The sequence below is a fragment of the Macrotis lagotis genome, chromosome 5, assembly GCF_037893015.1.
Source record: "Macrotis lagotis isolate mMagLag1 chromosome 5, bilby.v1.9.chrom.fasta, whole genome shotgun sequence".
Classification (NCBI taxonomy): Eukaryota; Metazoa; Chordata; class Mammalia; order Peramelemorphia; family Peramelidae; genus Macrotis; species Macrotis lagotis.
In genome coordinates, this window is record NC_133662.1 from 237,002,287 (window position 1) to 237,028,132 (window position 25,846).

Consider the following 25,846-nt stretch of genomic DNA (forward strand, 5'->3'; position numbering starts at 1 on the left):
TCTTGGTTCAGATCTTCCCTTCACCAGATAACTAGTTCTGAGATGGTGGAGTCTCCATTTTTTTCAATGTGTAAAGTAAAGGAATTGAACTTAGAGCAAGGGTTCTTCTTAACCAGGGTCTGTGAAAATGTTTTGTGTTTTTTAAATAACTATTTAAGTATGATTCTTTTCTTTTGTAATCCTCTCTCTATATTTTATGCATTTAAAAACATTGGGGGGGGGGCACTGGGATCCATATGCCTCACCAAAATGCTGAGATCCATGACACAAAAAAGGTTAAGATCTCCTGATCCACAGTCTCTTTAAGGACCCTTCCTAAGTCCCAGTCGACTGTTCAACTGTAACACAATGATCCCCTTGGTGAAATCAGTTTTAGAGGAGTCAGTGTTTTTACATCATCAGACACAGCTGTGTCTTTCATTGTACTGGGAACAAATCATTTAGTTATGATCTGTGAAAGACTGACATTCTGAACTATTTAAGCCACAGAATTTGTTAAAATAACTTAGATTCTTAACTTATCCAAAATAAAAACCGGCCTATCATGGACTCAGGGTTTCAGTAGTTTCTAGGGGACTGCCAGACTCTGCCTCTTTGTTCAGCTTCATTATCATGTATACATGCAAGTGATGCTTTCTCTTCCTGTTTGTTTCAGGTGCCGTTTTTGTAAACGGGAAGGAGATGACAAATCAGTTGCCAGCAGTTACTTCTGGAACGACAGTCACGTTCGACATGGAAGCAGTAACCCTCGTTACCACTAATAATAATGATGCTGGGAGCTTTAAGCTGAGAGTAACTATTAGCTCTAATAATAGGGAAGTGGTTTTTGACTGGTTACTTGATCAATCATATGTATCTCTTTATTTTGGATGTTCATTTTTTTACCCTGGTTGGAAAGTATTAGTGTTTTAGTATTTTGTTTAATTAGTATCAGACTGAAGATTTTTAGCATCAGAGATATTCTCATCCAGGTTTGATTAAGTGACAAAGCCAGATTCATCTCTCAGATAGGCAGTTTAGAAATTGAATGTGTTTCTAACAGGATTCATTTAAAAATATATGTATTTTTTTGACAAAAGCATAATGCAGTCAAGTTTATTTCCAAGTATATGGTAAGCAAATTCCACATTATAAAATTTAAATGGATTTCTCAGAATTAAATGTGGAGGTGGGGATATATGGGAAAGGAGTTTCTTACATAGCCTGTCCCAAAACCTTTCACTGCTTATTAACCTTGGTTGTTATAATAGAACTACATTTACATGCTCTTACAATTAATTAAATCTGCATATTTTAAGACCAAAGTTTTATAAAAGCTTTCAGGCATGATGCAGTTGTAGTTCACTAACAGCAGTAGATGGAATGTAAGTTCCACATTGTATGTTATAGTTGTTCAGAATTGCAGATTGTGGAACATTCCTGTTTCCTTTTTTTACGTTTACCTTCTCTTCCTATATATCTTTTAATTTATAACCAAAAAAAAAAGATCCAGCTAGCAATCAAAATCCTTTTTTGCTCTTTCCTTAGATTAGCTATTCTTTACCAGTGTGCCTTATACGTTCAGGGATTCTTAAAAATAGTGTTGAATTTTTGCATTCAGTAATAATACTTAATAGTCTTCAACGCATCTATTTTTTTGTGCTTGAAGCAAAAAAGAAAAGTGTATACTAATTTTACCAAAGTATTTTCTTTTACTCAAACTTTACAGTGAAGTTTGACATATTCTAGAGTATGTTGACAGGGTAAAACTACTTCGAGAAGTAGTATATACAGTGTTAGCCGTATTACGTTTATTGGTGTGCGCGTGTGCATGTGTGCATATGGCACATGATCTCTAGTATTCGTTTATCAGCTTGTTTGTCCTTTAAGGACTGACCAAACAGAAAATACTTGATTTTTTTTGAGATGACTTTACATTTGTGTAAAATATTTATTTTTAGCCCTACTGTGTTAAAATAATGGTCTTAACTAGCTATACCAACTTAAAAAAATTAATGTGAATTTTTTTATCGGTAGGAACATGTTTGAAAAAACAAGTTTGATATTTTTGTAAGATAATTTATTATGGGATTTATTTCCCTGTTTGACAATCATGACATTGTCCCTTTGATTTTTTTTTTTATGTCTTAGCAGTCTTTCATTTTGGTTTGTGATAGGTTGTGACAAAGAAAAATGCATTATCTATTAGAACTGAACTTGAATAAAATAAAGTACAAAACACATGTGCAGCTTTTTTTTTTTTTGCAGGAGACTTAGTAAACCTGGTTCTTGTAGGACCTATTCTTTAAATGAAATTTATGCTTTTTTTTAGTGAGGCAGGGATGTTCTTTGTTTAAACATATTATAACATAAGAAAAATGTCAACATTCAATATCAGCAAAATTCATTTGTCTTCTTTCAGTCATTTAACTCATGTACTTTACTCTTTTAAGGAAACTGTAATTCTACTGTAGTCCTAACTCAGACTTCTTTGAACTTAATCCAGATATTGATTTTCACTCAAATTATGAACAATGTTACTTAAAACAATACTGCTGATGAATCCGTTTGAAATGGTATCTGACATCCAGGAGAAAAAGATCTACCAAAGGAAACTACATGGTTGACACATTCTACTAGGCCTGATTATAATGTGAACTAATTCAGACTGGTAACACAATTCATTCTTGAGCTTACTTGAAGCTCTGTTAGGAAACATTCAGAGATCAGTCCATAGGGTTGGGTTTCTCAGATTCCTCAACAACATGAAAAAGAAAAGGAAAAAAATCCAGCTAAACCAAGAAAAGACAAAGTAGTGTTTTTAAATCATGACAAAGAAAAATATTGTGCAACAGCTGAATCAAATAAAATATTAGAAGCCATAGGAAGAAATCATTTAGGTGGATCCTGATAGGCACCCCAAATGCATACAATGAAAGATGTTGAACAAAAACTGTTTTTAAGAAAAGCAATAGAGTAAGTAAATTGATATTTCTGTTTTTCCATTGCTATTGCTCCCAAAACTGAGAGTGAAAGCTGTATATCCTGGCTGATCATATGAGTTAAGAAACCAAAAAGAGAGGAAATAATGAAGGAAATAACTAATACAGAGATGCAATAGGAAATCTTAATGAATTCATATATAAGCAATGAACAGAAGTAGAAACTGAACAAAACTCAGAACTGGAAATATAAACCTAATGAAATCATTTAGTTATCCAAAATTACAAAACAGAGACCCCAAATGACAGACCTGGAACAAAGATCCTGATTGTAGTAATCTCAGAACTGATATCCTGAAGACATTAATAAAGAACTGAGGTGCCTTACTTTAGTTTTTGACTTTGTAATTCTAGAATTGACAAAACTGGTGCACTAGAAACTCCCCAGGAAAGAACTCAAGATCTGTCTACCAAATTATCAGATGAATGCTGCAGTTTGGACTGAGGTCTCTACAGATCTATCCTCTGGTATTTTCACTGTTTTCACTACTGCCCAGCAAGCTTTTTTTTTTCTTCCCTGACTATCCTACTTCATTCAACAATTTTCCAATTTAAATTTCCTCAAGTTTTTTCATTTTTGTCTCGAGAATTTCACCTCCTGTTACTGAGAAAATAAGAGACCCTTAGTCCAGAGTTCATTCCTCTGTTCTATTCAGGAATCCTTTACTAAACTACTCCCAAATGGGGTTAAGTGGCTTGCCCAAGTCCACACAGCTAGGTCATTAAGTGTCTGAGACTGGATTTGAACCCAGGTACTCCTGACTCCAGGGCCGGTGCTTTATCCACTACACCACCTAGCCCCCCCATACTCCCTTTTTTCTTTGTTCTTGTCAATATTAATGAAGATGTCTTCTCCTTGCCCTGTCCTTACCCCCTTGATCCCATCTTTTTGTCTCAAATTGCAGCTTGGCCCATCTATAATCTACCTCCTCCATGTAAAAGCTCTTCTATCATTGATGTATAAAATGCAGACTTCCAAATTACTTCAAACTTTATTTGGCTCTTTTACCCGTTCAATCTATGTTGTCCTACACTAAAAAATAACCAAATTCCTATTAATGACTATTTACTTCCGTAATTGGGTTTATTCCTCATCTTCCACCTCTTCGGTTTTTCCCTCTAATGCCTCTATTCCTTCCTGGGGTTATCAGTAGATTTACTGATGAAGTTTATCATTCAACTAGCTTATAATAGTTGTGATCACTCCCTCCTGCACATGTGCTATCTCCCCTTAAGTGAAAATTTCCAGGTTGCTATTTCCCACCTTCCCAGTTTTGTTTTGGTCCTGGAGGTTCTTTCTAGGACCCTTTTTCATTTTTGCACTTTTGCTAATCTCACTTTTCCTTGACTATTCTATTGTACAATTTAAAATTTATACACCATCCCTAATCTTCCTTTGGAGCTCCAGTACATTGCCAGGGATAACCAGGGCGCATGTCAATATTAGCAGGCCCAATATGGATAATCACCAATCCTCTAATCTCTAGACACCATAATCCTGAATCTGAGACTCAATGGCCTAGAGTGATCTTAATTCTTCCTCCTCTCACCACACAAATCCAATCATTTGGCAGGTTTGGCCAGTAAGATCATACTACCTTAATTGCAACTCTCCCATTCTCCATCAAGAAGTCTCTCCTGGGGCGGCTAGGTGGTGAAGTGGATAAAGCACCGGCCCTGGAGTCAGGAGGACCTGGGTTCAAATCTGATCTCAAAGGCCTGGTAAGATATCTTGGGGTTTACAAACCTCCAAATTTCCTCAACTGGACAACAAATGGGACTAAAGGCTAAGTCCATTTGGACATTGTTTTGGCGCAGAATGCTTTGGACATAAAGTCTAAGGGTCTTCTTGTCCCGATTTTTTTTTCATCTTGGATTAAAACGAAGTTACCTCCCAGCTTATATTTTCTAGGAGGAAGAGTAGTCATTCTTGGGTCTCTCCTTTTAAGTAACCTTAATGACTTTTGATGAATATTGCCACATATTATGACCTGGGAAAACACCTAGCTTTTAGAAGACCAAGCTATGCCAGAACAATATTTGGTCAGGACCTAGTGAAGCTGAACTTCAATCCAACTTCCCTAACAAGGGACCGCTTCCACAATATCAGTTGTCAAAATAGTAGATCACCTTTTTAGTTTTAGACTACTACAAGTATCCTTGTCCTTGATTCTTTCTATCTCTCCTCTCTAACAGTTGCCATGTCACTGTCAAGGGCCCTCACTACTTAGCTTACCCATTGCAGCAATACTGCTCTAGCCTACCTCTTGGACATTTCTATCACTTAACTATGTTTATTTATAACCTATTTCAAGTGTCACAGAAACAATTTCCTGCTATGCAAAGGTTTTAAACTTCCTTAAATATCTTCTACAAGTGTAAATGTCTCAATTTAGGCATCTTTTTGACCCCAGTTCAACTTTTGATGGCAAAGACAGTGGATTGGTTTATCATTTCCTTCTACAGCTCATTTTAAAGTTAAAAAAACTGAGGCTGACAGTTAAGTGACTTGCACAGCTATTAAGTGGTTGAGACCAATCATCAGCCCAACTCCAGGGAAGGCATTCTCTTCTTACTGCATCAAGAGTAAAAATACATGGTAGAAGTTTACATATACTACTTTGTAAAAAGATACTGAGAATAGGGGATAGTTTGGTGGCAGTGTAATACAGTTTAGCTTATTGGCTGAAGAGTTAAGTAAAAAAAAGCAAATTTCTACATATAAATCAGTTAATCCCCATTTTATCAGGATCATATTGTGTGCTTACAGGACAGCAAACAAAAATAATTTTATAAAATATTCCCTCCTTTTCAGGAAAAATTCCATGTTCAATGCAACAAATATGAAACAGCAAAATAAGCTGCTTAAGTAAATAGTCATTAATAGTGGTCTAGAAAAGGGAATATATTGACATGAGTTTGTACACTGGGGGCTTATACATACATAGAATGGAGTCTGATTAACTGTTAGAAATTGCCTTAGTTCATGAAAAAAAGAGAATACACCTTTTATATTACTGAACTTTATGTACAAAATCATTTGATTTCAAATAAACATTTAATGTAAAAACAAAGGTCCATTTCAACAACTGAATTTTTTCCCATTTAAAACACATCTACTGTACCATTCAAATGCTGACCAGCTTACATGATTTCTTCAAAATCTCTTATCAAGGGTACATATAGAAAAGGCATCTTTTTTTATAAATAGAAACAAAGGGACTATTTTCAGCTTTTATTATAAGATGACATAAAAAGTTTACTCAACAGAAGTAATTTCATTACTATTTTTTGGGGGGATCACCAACTTTTGTGCAAACAATGCTAGCCTTCTTTTAAGCATTAAGAGCATAACTGCTTAAGAAATGACATAAGCAATAATTCTAGACCTACATGTCCCCTAAAATAATCTATTTTTTTTACATATGTGCACAGCTTTAGCAAATTAAAGCCAGAGAGAAATGCTTGAGATCCATTATCCGGAGGCATACTTTGAGTTACAAGAACTCATCACTGGAGAGCTGACAACTCAAGGAGTCTGTAATGAAAGCTGCAGTTTCCCTCTTTCCTATTTTTACACAAAAATCAGTGACTAAGAACTTAATACTGGATGACAGATCACATCCACACCATTAGTTAAATAGTCTCACAGTTAAACACATCTTTAAGACCAACCCAATCAGTATTTACACTTTATAAATTTCTGAAGACACCATTAGAAAGCTTACATATCCCCTCACTAACAAAATAGGGAACTGTATCTGATGGTGGAGGAATGAAATAAAAAATTAAAAATACCTGTATTTACAGCAGCATTGTTCCTTTATAAATAAAGAATATGAAAATGCAATATTTTAAGGATAATAAAAAATTGAGGTGATGACTCTCAACCACAGTGCTTGGAGTTGGTGCTGACATTGTGCCAGTAGTGAAACAACTTCCCACTAGAGAAAATTCAACTGTTTATGTGTGCAACTACAGGATGAAAATGCTCAGGACTCTTCACATGAGTTTGGATGGAGTGAGGGTCCTGCTGGGGCAGCACACTTCCGTGTGGAACAACTTCTTTGTCCAACCTTAAAGGGAGTTCCTCTCCTTTTTGAAATTAGCATCTGAAAATTCTTCCCTCAGGATGCTATGTTAGAAAGCTACTGAGAAGATGTGGATGCCTGAAATTTCAGTATGTGGTTACTTAATTTTAAAAGAAAAAGAGCAAAATGTTCAAGTTTAAAAGAATACACTGGGTGAGCAAACGCATCAAAATTATCCACATAAAAACACAACTGCCAGAAACAAAAACCAAACTACTCAGGCTGGTAGCTTATGTTATCAAGGTGAAAAGTCCAAGATCTTCCCAAACAGGCACAAGTCAAGTGCTAGCTTATTGTTTGGAAAAATAAAACTAATCAATTTGATGCACAACTAAGTCCAAATTTGTGAGTCTTCATTCAAAATTGATAAATGATTTCAAGAAGCAAGGATCAAGGTCAAACTGAAATAGTAATGTGCATAATTTGGCCAAAATCTAATTGAATGTCTAAATTGCTTAAAAAGTGAATTATATTCTAATTCCCCCCCAATATCTCTCACAATTACAAAGTAGGAAAACAAGTCACAAATGCAAAAACTTAAAATTTATATGTATATGTATGTTTTATATTATCAATTCAATAGATTTCATGAGACATTAATCGCTGAAGTTACAAAATAAAAGCTTTTTATGAAGTATTGCTCTTCATGCTCAAACTGGAGACTATTGCAACGACATCACTACAACTGATCGACATGTATTACTTGCATAATGAAGGCAAGTTAACCCTGATACAATGTCTGTTGAAATCATTTACTTCATCTAACAGTGCCTGGTTGGAACCTATGATTTACAAAATAAAAGAGAAGAGAAGCTCTTCCTACAGAGTGCACTCCCCAGAATGGTTTTCAGTGTTTGTCCATCACACGCATTTTGCCTTTCAGAGTTTTTGTTTCTTGCTCTGTTTAGAAACCCCTGAGACTGTATCTGTGTCAGAAATCCTCTCCCTTGGGTGAATGTCACCATAGCCATTGGAGGTCCCATTTGGCTCTTCAGTCGACTCTTCACTGGCAGGGAGAGCAGCTTCTCCTTTGTCTAATTTCTGCTGCATTTCACGGAGCTTTGTGACTGCTTTGTCTATTGACATTATGCTAATGAGATTAAAGTCATGCATGCTGACCAGGTGAAGCATGAAGTTTCGACAGAGATTCTTCTTAATGATTTTCTGTCCATAATTCTCTACAAACAGCATACAGGCATGATTCATTTGATTGTCAGCAATAAACCTATGTAACAAAAAACGAAACATATGAATCAGCAAGAAGCTATCACAAAATGGAATTATCAAGGCTAGTAGTTATCAGTATTATGTTAGAAATTAGCTTAAGAATATGCTTAAATTCACATATTTGAATGATCTTGAATTGACTGAATCTCCACATGTTTACAGAAGTAATATTTTAATGGAAAGAACAATTTCTGTATATGATGGCCAAACTAGAAAAACTTCTTTTTTACACAATTTCCCAAGTGCCTGCACAATTTCACTAAGCGAAAACTTAATCATACTGTTTTTTCCAGGTCTCATGTTGACCCTGGTTATCATTAACACAATGCATGTGGATAGTGCCCAGGCATATTTGGGGGGAGGACGATGAAAGAACCTGTCATGCTAGAGGCAAGGAATGGCCATGGGGAGAAGAGGGCTGGTAGTAGGGAATATACCAGGCCAGGTAAATGCCAGCCAGTGACAAAAACATATGGACAGGAGCGGAGTCCTGTACATACACACATACACACACACACACACACACACACACACACACACACACACACACAATCTTGGATGGGAAGACACTGGCTGCAGGAATAGGGGAATCAGGAAAAGCTGAACACAGAAAGAAGCAGGCCTGGAAGGTAACTAGGGATAGCATGGAGCAGAGGTGAGGCACTGCCTTCTGGGGGTTGGGGGTGGGGAAGGAAGAACAAGGCAAGTAAAGACAGAGTATTACTTGTGAGGAACAAGAAAGCTAGAAGGGAGGAAAGTAACATAAGACTCAAGGAGAGGTCACAGCCAAGTTGAGAAGTGCCTGAATGCCAAATAGGCATTTAAAAAATCTGATCCTAGAGGTAACAGGGAATCACTGGAGTTTATCAAGGAGGTAGATGACAGGATCAAATCTGTGCCTTGGCAAAACCATTCTGGTACTTGTGGAAGATGGATTAAAGAGGGGGTAGGGGCTTGTGACAGTCTAATTATTTGAGGTAAGAATAATGAGGAAGTATGAGGATTGCTGCTGGAGAATAGACAGAATTTTAGAAAAAACTCAACTATGCAGAGAGCCCCAGGAGTGTCCAAAAAATATTGCTCTATTGCTACCTCTTTATACACGTCAAAAATTCAAAATTACATAGAAATTTGACAAAAGCAGAAATGCAAAGTTTTGTCATAAACTTAAAATTAAAATAAGTCATTAAGTAATCAAATTGAATGTATTCCCATTCAGTGCAGTGGATTTTTTTTTCTTTCTAAAATCATGACAGCATAATCCAGATCTAAGTGAAAGAGGAAGTTAGAAAGCAATGATGAGAATTAATTCTTCCAGAAGTTAAAAAATTCAATAAAACAAGAATATTCACCAGAACTCAACTCAATTCAAACCATCATAAAAATACCAATAACCCACCCATGCTTCATGACATGAAGATTCCATAATTTCATCACTTCTTTCTCTCCTTCATTAACATCCGAAAATTCTTCAATTTGCTAAAAATAAACGTGAAAAATTAAATCAAAGATAAATACAGGGGAGGGAAGGGGGAGAGAGCTGATGTGTTTGTAGGCCTCTCTCATTTTGATTACCTTCAATCTAAGCCATTCATAATTTTCAATTCAGCTATCACACAAGTAGTCCTGCACAGAAGGGAATTAATACTTAAAAATGGTAACTAGGGGGCGGCTAGGTGGCCTTGGAGGCAGGAGAACCTGGGTTCAAATCCGGTCTCAGACACTTAATAATAATTACCTAGCTGTATGGCCTTGGGCAAGCCACTTAACCCCATTTGCCTTGCAAAAACCTAAACCCCCCCCAAACTAAAAAAAAAAAGAGAGACAGATAACTAGTCAATCTAACCAATATATACTTAATAAAATCTTCAGGTTGTCAGGTTAAGATATAAAAATGAAAACAGTATCAAATGCATGTACACTATTAAAACCTAGTATAAGTGGGGCGGCTAGGTGGCGCAGTAGATAAAGCACCAGCCCTGCAGTCAGGAGTACCTGGATTCAAATCAGGTCTCAGACACTTAATGATTACCTAGCTGTGTGCCCTTGGGCAAGCCACTCATCCCCATTTGCCTTACCAAAAAAAGCAAAACAAAACAACAAAAAAACCTAGTATAGCAACAAAACATACAGGGTGCTCCAAAGTCTTAGTGAAGCTTTGAGATTTAAAGTTTAAACATGGGGCAGCTAGGTGAAACAGTGGATAGCACTGGTCATGGAGTCAGGAGTACCTGAGTTCAAATTCGGCCTCACACAATTACCTAGCTGTATGGCTTTGGGCAAGCCACTTAACCCCAATGCCTTGCTTAAAAAAAAAAAAAAATTAAAAAAAGAGCTTAAATATATAAATAAAATAATTGTACATGTATTTGTTGCCTTGGGGAGGGAGATGGGAAGAAAAAAATGAACTCAAAATCTTACCAAAAAATGAAAGTTTAAAACTGAAAAAAAGGGGCAGCTAGGTGGCACAGTAGATAAAGCACCAACCCTGAAGTCAGGAGTACCTGGGCTCAAATCCAGTCTCAGACCCTTAATAATTACCTAGCTGTGTGGCCTTGGGCAAGCCACTTAACCCCATTTGCCTTGCAAAAAAATAAAAAACCTAAAACTGAAAAAAAAAAAATCAGTTAAAACGCAAAGAAAAAAAGATTAAATATAAAGCACCTGAATAGCTCTCCAAACAGGATCTCTTATAAATTAATTCTGGATGGGAAGCATGAAAATTTTGAAGGAAAAACTTCCAGTGTATAGTGTAGTGGGAAAAAAAATTTTGTGCAGAACAAATTTTCCATCATTTAATACCATAATCACCCAGTTAATCTATAATGTTATGTGCTAATTTTTTTATGAATCACCAAATAAATGAAGGTGTAAAAGAATTTTTTTAAGGAAAGTATGAAACTGAAAATTACAGTAATGGTTTTTTCTCTTAGCCATTCAGGATCCTTTTCATCTTCACTATCTACTTCCATTTCTTGGGGACGGAGTGGTAAACAAGTGTCACTATGGAAATAGAGCCGATTGTGTCCGCTGCTGTATGTCCTTTGCTGTTCTACTTCTCCATCTTCAGATTCAAGAAATTCAGACATACTTGCTTTTGTACGTTTTGGTCTGTTGAAGTAACCATAAAAATTAGATAGAAATGATCAGCTACCTTATTTGCATAATAGGAGCACTTAACAGAACAGAATGCAAAAATGACCATAAATGAGCAAATTATATGCATCTCATGCAATATCAAAAAATTCTTTTCCATCTGTTAAACCTAGAATTTAGATCAATGGCATATAAGAAAATTCTATAGAGAAATGATTTTAGAAACAAATGAAAAGAGGATGGCAAAGAGAAAATGAGTTAGGTAGAATAGAAATAAAAAAGATGAATCATTATGTTACCTGAAGCTACTATTAAACACAAGAGAATTAGGAAAAACAAAATAGACTACAGATGAAAACATGATTCATTCACCTTCAAATTTAGTTCAGTATACAGACTAATGTTACTCTACTGCTACTGATGGGCTCCTGATAAGGATTTATGAATCAAGAACAAAAACAATTACATTGAAACAGGATTTCAGAGCTAGGAGGGACCTTGAGAACAATCTAGTTCAATGTGCTTATTTTTCAGGATGAAAGCAACAAAATTACAGAGAAATTGAAATTACTTGGGACGATATCATAAAAATTAGATGGTAGAGATTGATAATCAGACTGAGTTCTCTGGGGTGTCAAAAAGTCACTTCGACAGATTGTAGGTGTTCCCTTCTCATTATCCCAATAAGTGTTTCACCCTCTACTAGAGACAATCGAAACAGATTTGTAGTCGACAAAGACAAGCTTGAAACAAGGGACAATTCTAGGAAGCCACCATAATTTCAAAAATGAAGGTCTGAGGTACAAATAAGAGATTAATGTTAAAAAAGATGAAAAATTTGGGTGATTGAGATGAAGGGATGGTCACAAAGCAGGGTCTCAACGGCTGAAACTTACACCCAATATATTAAAATTGTAAACACATACCCCACCAAGTACATTTATCCTTCATTTACATTTTACATCTGCTTTTAACAAACTGAAGATTATTTTATGCCAATACAGGTGGGAAAAAAATGATGAAATTATGGAATGTATAAATCATGAATTTTGCCACCATGAAACTAAAACCATTAATATTTGCACCTAAAACAATACTTTCTTCCAGTAATCTTAAGAGTTCCTCCAAAACTACCAATTAGGAATATACTATTTGACCTTTTACCTACCTACATACAAGAATGTGTGTGATTGGTGTTCTCTTCACTGGCCCATTACGACTAAAAGCAAACCCAGGCTGGCGATGAATATCTTGAGGATTCCCTGCATAGGAGCCATCATAACACTCATTGATAGAAACATCTATTCTAGCACCTTTTGGATGATACTGTAACAAATATTAAACCATTAGTAAGACAACTTGTTACTTCAGCAACCCTAAAATACAGTTATCACCAACAGTAAATTTTTCTCCCAGAGGGCCACAGGGACGTGCATGCTATGGTTGAAGAATTATTCCAAAATATAAAATCAGCAATTTATGACATGTAATTTGAAGGGGAAAAGAAACTTTACGTTCCAAAGTCTAATAAGGAAGTTTAATGAACACAAATTTGTCAAAATTTTTTAAAAACCCTTACTGTAAAAATAATTAAAATATATTTGACAAAAGATGAAGGTTTTTTTTTTTAATGTATCATTTATTCATTTCCCACCAAGATAAGTCAGATACACAATTCCTAAACTGAAATCTGGCCTCAAACTGATGAGCTGTTATGAGCCTGAGCTACTCATTTAACCTAATTGTGTCAGTTTCTCGTGAGTAAAATGAACTACATTAGGAAATGGTAAACCACTCTACTAAACTTGCCAAGAAAAATTCCAAAATGGGATGAAGGAGAGTCCACAAAATATATCATGTGCATCTTGTTTTAATTTATTGAAAACTAAAAAGGAAAGCTTACTTACAACATAATTGAAGATAAATCTGCTGTGACATAGTTTAAGATGTTTCAGTAAACTATAGAGCTTGCGACAATTCAATGTGCACCAAGGGCAATGCAAGTCATCTCTGGCTTCAGTTTGTTGTCTTGTATTGTTGTTATAAAGGAACTGGAAAAATGGGCAAATGCAAAAATTGATATGTTTTAAAATACTTGACTATCTTATCGCCCCCTTCGCTAAAATCCAAATAATCTAAATAGACTATTAAAAAAATCATTTAAATCATGTTGGGATTACAAAATATTTTCCGTGTACCCTTGTGGCCGTCAAAGAAACAAACCAAACTTGTTTCTTCAAAATCATACCAGGTTTTGCTTACCTGATAAAATATTCGTAACTTTTGTCTGGGTTCATTTAAAACATCCTTTTCTTTTCTTGTTTGAAGGTCTGTAGATAATGATTCTTTCACAGCTGAAAAATGATTATTTCTAGTTAATATGGTTCAATAAAAACACATCATCAACAATTAGATGGAAAAAGTATACTAATAATATAACTTTCCATTTATATAATCATTGTTCTCATGTCTGATTCTGTTGGACATTATATCAAAAAGATAACTAAAAATTTAATTCTAAATGTATGACTACGAATTAAAAAATTCAGAATTTATTGTATGGAATGCTGCATATATTTGTCATGAATTGAAGAAATTCATTTGGCCCAAGGCAACACACACACTTGAGTGAGGATGGTGGGAAGAGGTTTGATTTCTCATGGAGATATGTTTGATTACCTAAAGTCTGAGGGGGTTTAACAGAACCAGGCTTATTTTCTTGAGGGAGACTCTCAGAATTTCGGGTTGCAAGAGGTTTGGCTATAGGAGCTGTAGACTTGTCATTGGTGTCACCTGTCCATCGAAGAGTGAACTGCAGTGTAGGTCCCTGAGAAAATGTTTCAAATGGAGGTAGCCTCTAAAAAAGAGAAAAGATTAAGACAAATGCTAAAGCCATGTATTAAAACAAAATACTGATATTCACAAAACACACCCAAACCAAATACCCACCCCTTTCCTTTTGGCCTGCTTGAAAGTCTTTCCCAGTGTGTGTGTGTATATATATATATATATGTATATTAGAACTGAAGATTTGAATGAATGGCTCAATACACTTCCAACACTTACGATCTGCATTGTTCTATTTCCATTGCTACCTTCTATCTTCATCAGAAATTTAAGCCAATCTCAATATATTGGAATCACCTGGATTCCTTTTTACTTCAAACTCTAAACCAGAAATAAACATTAGTCCATGTCTACATTCCACAGTATTCCTACAGTCACAAACTTGGCCTAGGCTTCACTGCTTCTTGACTCATTATATTTAAAGCTACAACACAGATTACTTGCTTTTCAAATTTCAAATCCAACCTTGTAATGAGGCTGGTGTTTTTTGGAAAGGGAATAGAAGGGGTGGCTAGGTGGCGTAGTGGATAAAGCACCAGCCCTGGAGTCAGGAGTACCTGGGTTCAAATCTGATCTCAAGACACCTAATAATTACCTAGCTGTGTGGCCTTGGGCAAGCCACTTAACCCCATTTGCCTTACAAAAAAAAAAGGGGGGGGATAGAAAATGGCTGAACATGGCTGGAATCTGTTTTGTAGGAAAAAATTCGTCACTAAGAAATTCTGGGGCTGATCAGGGCTAATTTTCTGTCCACTCATCTACTGTGAGAACAAAGCTGTTACCTGTGGAATAGATTTTAAAGTTGTGGTTCAATAAAAGAAATGAAACCAATTTTTAAGAAGTCAATTGAGTATTATAGACGAAGTACTCAATCTTTTTCGTTACCAGTATAATTACCCCTAAGAACCACATAAAATTAGAACCATTTCTATAAATTATCTTAGAAGGTGAAATGAAGGCATTATTCTAATTTAGAAATCCCAGTTTCTGGAGAACATAATCAAAATTTTTTTTTTACCAGTAATGCACTCAAGTTCTAAAATGATAAACAGCCCAAGAATTGAAATGTCATCTATAATATTAAAAAACAGAAAGGCACTCCACCATTTGAGGTGAATTTTCTATAAAGATTTTTATAAATACATAGACACAACAAACCACACTGGATGAGGACATAGAGAATTATTTTATAACACACACACACAGAATGCTCATTGCAAATTATGTCAAAAAACAAATTCTAATTACTTACTTTCCCATCAAGAATTGTTTCCCATGTTGCTCTTTTCTTACTGATGGGACATTCTTCCATTTCCTGCATGGCTACTTCATATTCTCCATCTAAAAGTTGCAAGCGCCTATTAAGCAAACACATTTTGAATTAAACTTTGTTCATTATTTAGCAAGACTATTGTCTTTTATACAATAATAACCACTTAGAAAATGTTAATGTGAAAAAAGAATAAATCAGAATACACATCATTCTTTAAAAAAATATGAATAGAATCTGATAATTCATATTTATAACAAATTTATTATTTGTTATTATTTATTACTTCTCATGGAAGAAGTGAGTAGATAATGTATTACTGAAAATAAATTTGAATTAAAGGATTAAAAATGTGCATCTCCACTTTCAAAGAAACGTACTTATAAACAGCTACTAGTCAAACTGAAATTTCTGTGGACACTAAGAAATTAAACATTTCAACATGCCACAATAAAAAGTTGGCAAAAGGATGCAGAAAAACATTATATACAGATAGATAGTACACTTATGGGCCAATTAATTTACTTTCTCCAATTTCTTCTATAGTGAGAAATTTATATTATATTTTAAAGTTCCTCCCAGGTTTTTTTCTTTTCTTTTTTTTAACATCTTTGCAAGGCAAATGGGGTTAAGTGGCTTGCCCAAGGCCACACAGCTATTCAATTCTTAAATGTTTGAGACCGGATTTAAGCCCAGGTACTCCTGACTCCAGGGCCAGTGCTTTATCCACTGCGCCACCTAGCTGCCCCATTTTTTTAAGTTGTTTTTTTTTGCAATGCAGTGGGGTTAAGTGGCTTGCCCAAGGCCACACAGTTAGGTAATTATTAAGTGTCTGAGGTTGGATTTGAACTCAGGTACTCCTGACTCCAGGGCCGGTGCTCTATTCACTGTGCAACCTAGGGGCCCCCCTCCCAGCTTTAACATTCTAAAATACTGATTATATATTATAAATATCACAAATAGTTAACAAAGTCATCTATTTAACTGATCAATCAATTCAATTCTATTAGCTAAACAGGATAACCTTTATATTTACCAATTGGAGAAAAAAAATTTAAGATTTGAGTTACTGATAAAAACATTCAATATGTTTGATTTAAAGTAAAACATGGAGCCAAGAAAATCACATCATTTATTTACAATTACAGCAACTTTGAAAGATAAAGGAACACTGAAATATAAAATGACTAACCAAAACACTATAGGACATATGTTCTTACTAAATTAGCAATAGGCAAGTTATTTAATCAGATATGCAATTCTGAACATGCCAAAAGTATCGTTGTTTGATTATGCCAAATTATCAGCTAAACAACACTGATATACCTGTAAAGAGAAAATCTTCTAACTCATAAACGTGACTTAATATTTATGAAGCACCTCACCATGTTAGAAATATAAAAGACAAAATCAAACATTCCTCATCTTCAAGAACCCATCAATTTATTACAATTGGAAACAAGATTAATAAAGTTGGGCTTTAAAAATTCAGAAGGGAAGTCTTATATGTCCCTTTTAAGTCTACTTCAGAATCAGACTAAGTGCTAATCAACTTTCCAAAATTTCGACATAGGGGTAAAGTTGCTCTGTCAACATCATCCACAAAAGTAAAAGGTATCTCTTAAATATTCTATCTGAGAATTTAAAATCATATAGGGTCCACAAAAGGGAATAATCAGAGCTACTGATAAGCTACTTGCCATTTGCATGGATAAGAAAGAACAATTCACTACACCATCCTTTGCCCAAATGCCACTATATACCAAACTTTTATTATTCTATTTTCTCTTGCTGAGCAGCAAATGGTAACAAGTGTCACTCATGAGGCTTACTCAGGAAATCATTTCCCACAACCTCCAAATTTTTAGGCATCAGTGTAATAACACTGGTTCATGGTTTCTCTTTCACTGGATCAAAGTGGCCGAAGTTATAAAGCACAAATTAGGAAACTGGATCCTAAAAGAAAATTAATACCTCAGCCCCAAAGGAAATGATATAATCTAAAGCAAATATATACAATAACCAGGTCATTATTGAAATAACTTCAACAAATTCTGTTAGTATTCAATCAATCCAATTATTTATTTAGACTGCATTTTTTATTTATCAATGTACAGTCACAAAAGATGTCAGACAAGTTCAAGGAATACTTAGCAAAAATCCTGCAAACCTCATACTATCTAATACAACATAGCCATATATCATGCAGGTAGGTACTCAAAGAGTTTTTATGTTGATAGGAATTAAAAGCTAAAATAAAATCTTTGTTATACCAAGTGTTCAATGCTTTCTTATATGACTGTAATCAAGTAAATGGACTTAAATCTAGTGACTCTAGATGTAATACCAATAACAATTATGCCTTGGAATTTTTAAGTAAGAGTATTAATCAGGTGAACTTCGTTTTCATCTCCAGTTCCTATTACCTGTTTTTATCAAAGACAGTCATCTGTGCAACAAAAGTCTTTTCCCCATCTTCACGATTTGAAGAATTTCGTTTTCTTCTGGCAGGAAGTTCTTCATTGACATCTATATTTGAGAATTTAAATTTAAAAACACAAGGTTTTTTTTTAGCAATAAACATAGAAAAATCAATCTATCAAAAAAATGTATGAACTGACTTGCTGTCACTGCATACCTGACAAAGATATGTGGAGCATATATTTTGGGATAGCAGATCAAAAAATTCATATTTAAGTATAAAGGCCTTATATTTAAATTCCCCACGTAAAATAACTGTCTATTTTAAAGGCCGTGTTATTCTAGACCATAATAGATGCATATGCACATTTCTCCCCGAACCCCTCCCAAGTAATCATCAAAGTATATGTATTATAATGAAAACTGCACCTTTCCCCATTATGGAAATTAGCATAATGGTTATTTTATAAAGCCTATTTCCTATACAGAATTTCCTAAATTACATTCTATTTCTAACACAAACTGAAAGAATGCTAACAAAATTACCTATGTTTTCATTGGTTTCTCCATTAATCATTCCATTAAACTCTCTTCTTCCTGGACGAGTCACTCTAAATAGCAATGAGTAAGACTTCACCATATGGCTATTACTAGGTTCAAATTCATTACTTGAGACAGCAAGGGATGGACAGTTTCCTGGTTTCGTTTGGTTGAGGTCTGGATTCAAAGGCACCTGCTTTTTACCTGTAGGAACTTGCCTTATTGGACAACTTACATCCTAGAACCAAGAAAAACAGATTTAGTTAAGTATTAGCCCTGCCAAGAGGTGAATACACACATTAGGGTTCCAGTGTCTCTCCTCTCTTTCACTCAACTGCTCTATCAGAATCTATTGCTTAATTCTCACAGCTCTTGGTCCTTTCTGTTAAGAATTCTTTTTTTGACACTGTTAATGTCCACTCTCTCCCCCTGAATATTCAGCTTCATTCTCTTTAGAAATTTTTGACAATACTATTCTACCAGTCTGACCACTACCCTTCTGGATTTTTGCAGGCTCATCATTTTAATAACATCCCCTAAATAGGGGTATTCCCCAAGATTACACCTTCAGTTTCTCTTCTTTCTATATACCCTTTCTGAAGCCTCCTTTAGCCCCTACAATGGTAACCTTCATCTAGTCACAGATAATGTCCAGCCAGATCTACCCCCATAGTGAACTAGTCTTGCCCTCCATACTTCCAAAATCACCAATTGTTCATAGGATATCTCAAACTGGTTCTCTTGATTTCAATATGTAAAACTGAACTCACCTTTCCCCTTAAGCGAGTTCTTATGTTTGTTAATAGCATCACCATCAGGCTGGTGTCTCATTTCATTGTCTTCAATCTCCATCAACTCACAAACTCAGTCAAGCTACCAAATTATGTTCTATCTTCTGAATACTGTAGCCCTGTCAGGCAGCTGCCAGATGGGCTAGACCTTTATCAAGTCTCTCCTGGATGGTATTATCAGCTTCCAAGACTCAGGCACATTACTAACCAAGTACCTAAACGCAAATCATCTGGACTTTCCCACCTACTCCCCTACTGCCATGCAACTCATAGATTTGGAATGCTCCACAGTATTTCTATCTATTCCTCTTTCACGTTAAAGTTTGGATATTGTCTTCTACAGCCTGTCCTGAACTCTTCAATGGCTAGTTCTCTTTCTGAATATGTACTACTTATATCAACCATAAGTTTCTTGTGGATAGGGAAGGGTTCTTTTATTGCACCTGGATCCACAGCACTTATCAGAATATCGTGAATTTGCTGACTGACATACTAATAACTGCCTCATTCCTAATCTTAACTATTACAAATATTGCATATAACAAAATAAGTAACTCCACTCTGGAAATGGGGGAAACTATGTGAAGCAAGAGTTAGTGGAAATATTATTAACTTATTTATCAAGGACATCTCCTCATTTCAAGCTGTTCAGGAGGGTACAGGTATGGAAGTATGACACAACAAGCTCCACAAGTTACAGGATGAAGTCTCCTCAAGGCTACTACAAAGAGAGCAATCAAATGCATAACAATATTGCTGGGGGAACAAAATTATACAGGTATCTCTGGTCATTCAGATTATCTACAGCTGCATGAAAGGATGAGTTAGGAGGATGGGCTACACTGATGCAGGCGAGAGGAACTAGGGTGGAGAGCAGAAGCAGGTACTGACAGTCTACTTATAATTAGTGAGCAATCAGCTCACTCCAGTCCCAACCAGGAGTCAGTTCTCAACAGCAGTCATAGCAACTGAGTATCAATGGAGCACAGACAAGTTCCCATAGTCACCCTTGGGCAGAGTAGACAGAAAATAAAGGTAATGATGAGGGTGATGGTTCTAACTACACCCAAGTAGTATCTACAATGGATACCAACTAAAAGCCAAAACTATGGGGGGTGGGGGTGGGGAAGCACACAAGAGATAGAAGAAATGGTGTAGTCTCAAAAAATTACCTTAGAGGTCCTGGGAAAACCTTAAAAGCAATGGAAGTGGTTATGTGGAAAGAAGTTGGGGAAAGACATGATGGTGGTGGCTTCATTACATTTATGGTGAACCCCAAGACTAAGGCACCACTGCTTTTAATTTAAATTTTTGTTCTGGGCCTAGGACACTGCAATTACTTGAAGCAAATGGGCCTAAAAAGTTTAAGGAAAACAAGGTATTTCATGATGAAAACAGCATGTCAGACATAAATGGTAAATACTAAAGTCTCATTTGATGGTAAAAAATTTTGTGGGAATCCCAACACTACAACAAAAATATGACCTTTATTTACAGGAATATAGTTAACAATATATTAAGATATCTAAATCTGATGGCCTGGGGGGCACTAGAAGGTGCATATTGGAGAAAAGTAGAGCTAAGTGCTGCTGAAGTGTTAACATAAGTGAAGAGGTGAGTAGGGCTGGCACTGCTGGGGCTCCTGATGGGAGCTTTTTTTAGTTTTGTTTTGAAAGGCAATGGGGTTAAGGGACTTGCCCAAGGTTACACAGCTAGGTAAATATTTAAGTTTCGGGGAGCAGGACCAGTACTCTATCAACTCAGACACCTGACATCAGGAAATACTGATCTGCCTTGTTCAGGTGCTTAAGCTTTCTTTTCTATGTACAAAGTTGAACTCATTATGGGATAACTTTCTTTGCTATTCCATCCTCAACTTTATCATTATACCATACAATTTCTCAAAACTATGAATCAATCATTCTATATATTTACATACTTTCTATGAAATGTGAAAAACTTGAGATAGAGGAAATGAAGATTCAGGAACAAATGAAGACAAATGAAATGGAATAAATTTGATTAACTCTTCAAAATTCAAACAGGTTGGTTTTTATAATTCACGTAGTGGCATCCAATTTAGTTTCACTTGCCTTTTAAATACTTATATAGTCCATGCACCACCTTGCCACTGGTACTCTGACATAAGCTATCACACAACACTCATACCCATACCTGCAGATAGAAATTCTCCCACAAAGACAGCCTGTGAGAGGAACAGTCGATCGACTTACTTAATTACAAAAAGGCTTGTAACTAAATTTTTATTTAAGAAAAACCAATGGATACAATTCTTACCAATAAAAGTATCCATGCCAATAAAACAGACCATACAATATATCTTGAATGTTGTTCCTTAAAGGTTTAAGGAGAGATGCCACCTCAAAGTAAAAGGGCATCTCTAAGGCTTCTCTTTTCCCTTTGCAGAACTGTCCTTTTTCCTCATGATATTCTACCTTTGAGTAGAAGTTAAATTAACGATTTGTTTCATTGGGCACACCTTACCTCACAAATGAAGTTACAATATCTCTGAGTAATAATTATCTCCTGATTCATGCTGGTGAACTCAGGGACTACCATAGGATGTATTCATTCATAGTAACATTCCACTAAAGTTAGCTATGTAATAATTTTATGCATTACCTTCCGTTTTTTGTGACAAACTTTCACAAGTAGAACTTCCAGGGTAACAGAATTTTGTTCATTTTCTGAGTTTTGTGATGGCTTATCTAAATGGAAAAATCAACAGTCTAAATTATTCTGCAAAGAATACATTATACCCATGACATTAAAAATATACTGTCAATAGATTTTGTCAATCATTGTCAATTGAAATACTTTCTTAAAAAAGTAAAACTTCCCTATCATGACAAACAACCCAAAAGTGCTAGCTGTAGATCAAAAAGTTCTTGACCTCTACCTCCTCCTTCAGACACAATTATCATCTTTAGGCAATTTTAGTAAGACAAAAAGCTACAAAATCAGGGGAGGACATTTCCTATGAAAATGTAACCATAGTTCTGGAGTGTTTTTTATTTTTAAAATATACTGGAAAAATACAAGTATAACTGATATAGTTTGCCTTCTCGATGGTAATGGTAGTGAATCTAAAATTGAAAACTGGAGACCAAGAAAAAAAAAATTTGCACCTAAAAAGAAGGTTTTAATCTATATATTTCTTGCTTAACTCCAAAATCTTTACAAGTTTTATCTTTTACTGAAGTATGAAAACAAAATCTGTATTCAGCAACTCCTTGAAAACATGCTTTAAACACATATGAAAATGAATTTTTAAGACAAAGGCTTAATCCTTTACTCCCATGGGCCTTTTTTAAACTTTTTTCCTCATATCCCAAGTTTTATTCCCTGTCCTATGAAAATAGTATTACAAAAGGTTTAACCTCAGCTAGAGATGACAACTTTTTCTTCTCATTTGTCATCTCCAGGTTGATAAGCATGAAGTAGAATCAATTTGCAATTTGAGAGCATTTTCCACATGTCTAAGGATAGTTTTGATTTCTATTTCCAAAAACTGCCCATTCATAAATTGATTTAGGTCACCTTCATTTTCCCTTTTTTGGACTGTTTTTAGATATTTTTTTTTTTGGCACTTAAATTCCTAACTTTCTTTTTGTGCTGATTTCTATGAAGGTTCTTGATTCATTAAGTAATTTTTTGCTACCAAAATGTAGCACTAAATAATCCAATTAATTTAGTGTTCTTAGTTCTAGCATTATTTCGATTTTTTTGTGTCAAGTGTTCTATAATTTTTTTTATGTATTTCCTAGGGTAAATTCCCAAATACACTATACTGACTTTGTTGGTTATACACAGAAATGTTAACGACATGTGGTTTTAATTTCTATCCTGTAACTTTGCTAAAATTTATTACTTCATTTTTGCAGTTCCCTTTCTTGGGTTCTCTAGATAAATTATTCTGTTCATATGCCTATTTCATTCAATTTCTAATACTTGTCTTATTCCAGTAGCTAACATTTGTAACAACAATGAATAGTAATTCATAATGGACATTCTTGTTTCACAGAACAAATGGTTCTCATTCTCATTACAAATAAACTTGATATTAAATTTTCAACATATATGACATCATTTCAAGGACAAATTCATTTATTTCTGTATATTTAAGTGAATAAATCAGGAATTTTAAATCAGCATCCACAGAAATAATCTTGTGGTTTTATTTTAGTTATTGATAAGTCAATAACTTTTATAAATCCAGTCTGGTGATAGTCTATGATCTTTGTGATATATTGCTCTGTGACATTCCTGCTAATATTTGGCCCAATATTTGTTAAGAAAACTAGTCCAGTTTTCTTTCTCTTCTGTTTTGATTCTTTTTGATTTAGGGATCAGGATTATATGTCATGAAATGAATTTGGTAGGATTCCTTTTATATTCATTTTTCAAATAGTAGTAGAAATGTTCTTTGAAACTTTAATAGAATTTGGGGCAACCAGGTGACCCACTGGATAGAGCACCAGTTCGAGTCCAGAGTTCAAATCTAGCCTTAAACCCCTAGCTATGTGACCTTGTCACTTAACTTCATTAATTTCTTTTATTTTTTAAAATTTAAGGCAATGGGGTTAAGTAACTTGCCCAAGTTTAACCAGCTAGAATGATAATTAAGTATCTGAGACCACATTTGAACTCAGGTCCTCCTCAGATCCACTGGACCACCTAGATGTCCCAACTCCATTGCCTTTCAAAAAAGAAAGAAAATCTGAAAGAATTCACTTTAAAAAAATCATCCAGTCCTGCTAGTTTTTTCCTTAGGAATTAGTAACTTTTAATGTAACTATCACAGTCTACAAAGTGTAAATAAGAAAACCTTAGTAAACTGAAAGGCATTTTTAGAATGTGAGTTTTTCATGTATTTTCATAACAATCTAAGAAGAATTACCTTTAAACATTCAACATAGAGAAATTTAACTAGATAAAACTTCCTAAATAGTTTTTAATCTTATTGCAGTGGCTGAAAAAAATGTCCTTATCTTCAGAAAAATACAATCAACTTATCTTCAAAAACTGAGTTATGTATGTTAAATAACTTGAAGATGAGAACTGAGGACACCAGACCTGTGATTTCATCACTTTTATGGAATTTTCTTGGAATTGGTAGTTTTAGCCAGTTGCTTTGGAAACAGAAGTGTAGACTTGTCCAGTGACATGCATCCAGGATTAGAATGCAGTCGTATTTGAAACAAATTTTCCAAACTCTAATCAGGCTTCCTTCCTCATCAATATTTTAAAGAAAATAAACAATGAAAAAAATGAGAGATTTTTAAAGAAATATTTTATAAAATGCTTTAAGTTGAAATGTTATCCATAACATGTATAATGAAAAAATAAAAATTCTGTAAAACATTAAGACTCAGAGCATGTGTTTAGTAGAGATCATTATAATTTTTGGAAGAGAATGTGCTCTCCTTCCCTCTTCTCTCGCCTACTAAGCTCTACACATCATCACTTCCCAGCTGTCAGGTTTTCTTCATTTTGGACTTTCAACTGCTCTAAATTCTTCAGTTACTATCATCATTTTCATTAAAGCTTATAAAAAAGTTTCTAAAGCAGATGAGCAAGAATAGTCTGAAAATAAAGTTCTTTATTATGTTATTTACTTTCGACCATCATTTTTTCCCACCAACTACTAAAAATTAATATTTCGGGTCTTCTACTAGGGGCAGCGAGGTGGAGGAGTGGATAGAACACTGAACAAAGTGGAGTCCAGAGCACGGGAGTTCAAATCTGGCCTCAGACACTTGATAAATACCTGTGTGGCCTTAGGCAAGTCACTTAACCCCACTGCCTTGTAAAAAAGTCACCTACTTCAACAGTTTGGATTCTATAACTCATTTTTCTGTAATGTATTCCAGCTTTTCCTCTCCTATGACATTATTTCCATTTTTATTGCATAGCCTAATTAATCAACATGCCTGGAATGCATTCCCTCCTCTCCCCTCTACTTCTCAGAGAACTAGGTTTCCTTCAAACTTTAGTTCCAGAATCAACTTCCATGAGTCCTTTCCTGCCTCCTTGATCAGATCCACCCCCTTACTCAATGTAATCTCTTCAGGTCAAGGGACATTCCTTTCTTAGGATGTTTTTAGTACACCAAGGCTCTTGGCTCTATAATAGGTGCTCAATAATTATTTTTTTATTTAACACTGAATGCACATACTATCTTAATCTCACTATCAAATTTCTAAAAAATAAGGGATGGTAAAAAAGATACTGCCAATAAAAATGAATGCAGTCACTAAAAATCCAAGATATTTTAAAAAGGCTACTCAAAGGGGCTGCTAGGTGGCACAATGGATAGAGCCCTGAACCTGGAGCCAAAAGTAGTTGAGTTCAAATTCGGCCTCAAACACTAAATAATTAACTAGCTGTGTGGCCTTGGGCAAACAGCTTAAAACCCCACTGCCTTGTAAAAATTTTTTTTAAAAAAATGTTACAAGACAAATATTATAGTAACCAACATTGTAGAATCCTAATTTCAAGAAATATCTTTCAAGCGATGTTCATTAAAAAAGTGAGAAGGGGAAAGGGGGTAACTGGCAG

At 35.0% G+C, this 25,846-nt stretch overlaps 2 protein-coding genes across 2 annotated transcripts in view; one reads left to right on the forward strand and one right to left on the reverse strand.

Annotated features, from left to right (window-relative positions):
* Positions 1-2,241, forward strand: part of CRLF3 (cytokine receptor like factor 3) — a 42,081-nt gene extending 39,840 nt beyond the window's left edge. The window contains exon 8 of the mRNA XM_074188980.1: positions 656-2,241. Within this exon, the coding sequence (XP_074045081.1) occupies positions 656-912 (257 nt within the window). The 3' untranslated portion in view covers positions 913-2,241. The remainder of the gene's footprint in view (positions 1-655) is intronic.
* Positions 2,242-3,832: 1,591 nt separating this feature from the next.
* Positions 3,833-25,846, reverse strand: part of SUZ12 (SUZ12 polycomb repressive complex 2 subunit) — a 39,326-nt gene continuing 17,312 nt past the window's right edge. The window contains 11 exon segments of the mRNA XM_074188979.1: positions 3,833-8,297; positions 9,699-9,778; positions 11,212-11,410; positions 12,564-12,721; positions 13,303-13,446; positions 13,658-13,749; positions 14,075-14,252; positions 15,495-15,600; positions 17,939-18,041; positions 18,480-18,711; positions 21,908-21,993. Coding sequence (XP_074045080.1) covers positions 7,952-8,297; positions 9,699-9,778; positions 11,212-11,410; positions 12,564-12,721; positions 13,303-13,446; positions 13,658-13,749; positions 14,075-14,252; positions 15,495-15,600; positions 17,939-18,041; positions 18,480-18,711; positions 21,908-21,993 — 1,724 coding nt within the window. The 3' untranslated portion in view covers positions 3,833-7,951.